This window comes from Otolemur garnettii, unplaced genomic scaffold, assembly GCF_000181295.1.
Source record: "Otolemur garnettii isolate 467f Iridium unplaced genomic scaffold, OtoGar3 scaffold00021, whole genome shotgun sequence".
Taxonomy (NCBI): Eukaryota; Metazoa; Chordata; class Mammalia; order Primates; family Galagidae; genus Otolemur; species Otolemur garnettii.
Genome location: NW_003852416.1, coordinates 2,512,324 through 2,514,542, shown reverse-complemented (window position 1 = coordinate 2,514,542; position 2,219 = coordinate 2,512,324). Strand labels below are relative to the sequence as shown.

The 2,219-nt window shown below is 38.1% G+C and overlaps 1 protein-coding gene across 1 annotated transcript in view; it reads right to left on the bottom strand.

Annotated features, from left to right (window-relative positions):
- MCMBP (minichromosome maintenance complex binding protein) overlaps positions 1–2,219 on the bottom strand; it is a 63,593-nt gene that overhangs the window by 34,007 nt on the left and 27,367 nt on the right. The window contains exons 2-4 of the mRNA XM_023511636.1: positions 1,444–1,529; positions 738–878; positions 570–611 (exon numbers count right to left, since the gene is read on the bottom strand). Of these exons, the coding sequence (XP_023367404.1) occupies positions 570–611; positions 738–878; positions 1,444–1,529 (269 nt within the window). The remainder of the gene's footprint in view (positions 1–569; positions 612–737; positions 879–1,443; positions 1,530–2,219) is intronic.

The window sequence follows — 2,219 nt, the reverse complement described above, 5'->3', positions numbered from 1 at the left end:
CTGGGCTCAAGCGAGTCTCCTGCCTCCGCCTCCCAAGTAGCTGGGACCACAGGCGCCCGCCACAACGCCCGGCTATTTTTTGGTTGCAGCCGTCATTGCTGTTTGGCGGGTCCGGGCTGGGGATTCGAACCCGCCACCTTAGGTGTACATGGCTGGTGCCTTAGCCGGTTGAGCTATAGGCGCTGAGCCTTCACATGATTTCTTAAAATTTATTTACCCACAAGATAAATTTAAGATCAATCAAATAAGTAATAATTTCTTTGCCAAGTAAAAAATTCTTATTAAAAATGTTTTAGGCTGGGTGCAGGGTAGCTAACGCCTATAATCCTAGCCTTCCAAGAGGCTGAGGTGGGTGGACTGCTTGAGCTCAGAAGTTAGAGCCAGCCTGAGACAGAGTAAGACTTCTCTACTAAAAATGAAAAACTGAGGCAAGAGGATCACTTGAGCCCAAGAGTTTGAGGTTGCTGTGAGCTATGATGTAGCACTCTATGAAGGGCAACAAAATGAGACTGTCTCAAAAAAAAAAAAAAGGAAGAAAGGGAAAAGTTTTATAGATAAAAGATACGTACCCCACACTCTGCTACATCTCTGTATTTTCCAAAATGAAGAACCTATGACCCAAAAATAGGGTAACAGTATTATATCAATGTATCATAATCAAAACTACCATAAACAACACAAGAACAAAAATATCACAAATTAGAAGCAGAAAGTTTCATGAGAGAGACAATACATACACGTGCTTTTGTGTTTTGGTTAACTGTTTCATAAACTCCCATGTAAAATTCAGGGTCAAACATATCCTGAATCATGCAACGAAATTTCACAAAACTGTTAGGTTTCAAATAATGAAGGGGAACTTCATTCAATGATGGTACCTTAAAGGAAAGCAAAAATAAATCAACAAAGTATCCTGTCTATAAAACATTAAGTATACATATGCAGACTCAAACTGTTAACACAGGTGATTTGGCTCCATTAGGGAGCCACAAGATCTCAAAAGTCACCTTAAAGCTAGGTCAAAAGTACTTTCCAAGTTCTTCTAAGTTTATAACATTTGACCATAATGTAAAAGGATGCTTTTCCTTCGGGATGCTTTTCAGTTAGCAAAAAGGCATTTACTTTGTTGAGATGTCTTTTAAAAATACTACATGTCAATTCTTCTAAAATGAAGGTAATAAAATTAGGGTAGTTGAAGCTCTTGCAACTTAAGATTTGCCTTAGGAAGTAATGTGGTCATTTACTGCCACCTAGAGGCACAATATAGAAGCATTTAACTGTTTGAACTTAAGTTGCAAAAAGAGACCAAAATATTTTAATGTACCTTAAAAGCAGAAACACACAGTAATTTACATATTTTTAAATTACATGTGGGATACTGATCCACTAAAAGAAACTACAGTATGCCCAACCCTCTCCCCCCAAAACCAGCAATAAGCGTACCCATTTAGGAGCATTATTTTCCTTTAGCTTTTCCTTAAAATACTCAATTACTTTCTTCTCCCAGTCAGGATTAACTCCATTTTGAGCTGAAAGACAAATATATTTTTGAAAGGTGAAGGTACAATATGTAATAATAGGCTATAATCAGGTGAATCACACATTAGTTTAGCCAGTTAAAACGAACTAAAATTTGCTACTATGATAGAGTAAGTTTTGGGGAGAATGATGAATTTTGTACTTTGGTGTATCTGAAATACTATACAAGATATGCAAGAAGGTGCCCTATTGAGGGCTGGGTATCACAAAATCAGGAGGCTGACCTCCCGCAAGCTCTCTAGAGCTAATTAGCTAGCCGAGAACACCAACAGAATGAAATGTGAAGCTATCTGCACTAAGCAGTCTAAGAATCTTGGTTTCTGTTCTTTCAAAACATTTTTAGGTAGTTCGGTTTTTTTTTAAATCATTTCAACTACCCTGAAATGAATAACAGCAGGTAAAGTTTGGGTTTTTTAAAACTTTTAATTTGGGAATAATATCAAAGTTGCAAAGAACACCCACTTCCTTGCCCCATTTACTTATCTTTTTCTCTATAGCTCATATACTGTGCATTTTTCTGATCCATTTAAGATTAAGTTACACTATCACACATTATTTTACCTCTAAATATTTTGATGTGGGCTCGGCGCCTATAGCTCAACCAGCTAAGGCGCCAGCCACGTACACCTAAGGTGGCGGGTTCGAATCCCCAGCCCGGACCCGCCAAACAACAATGACGG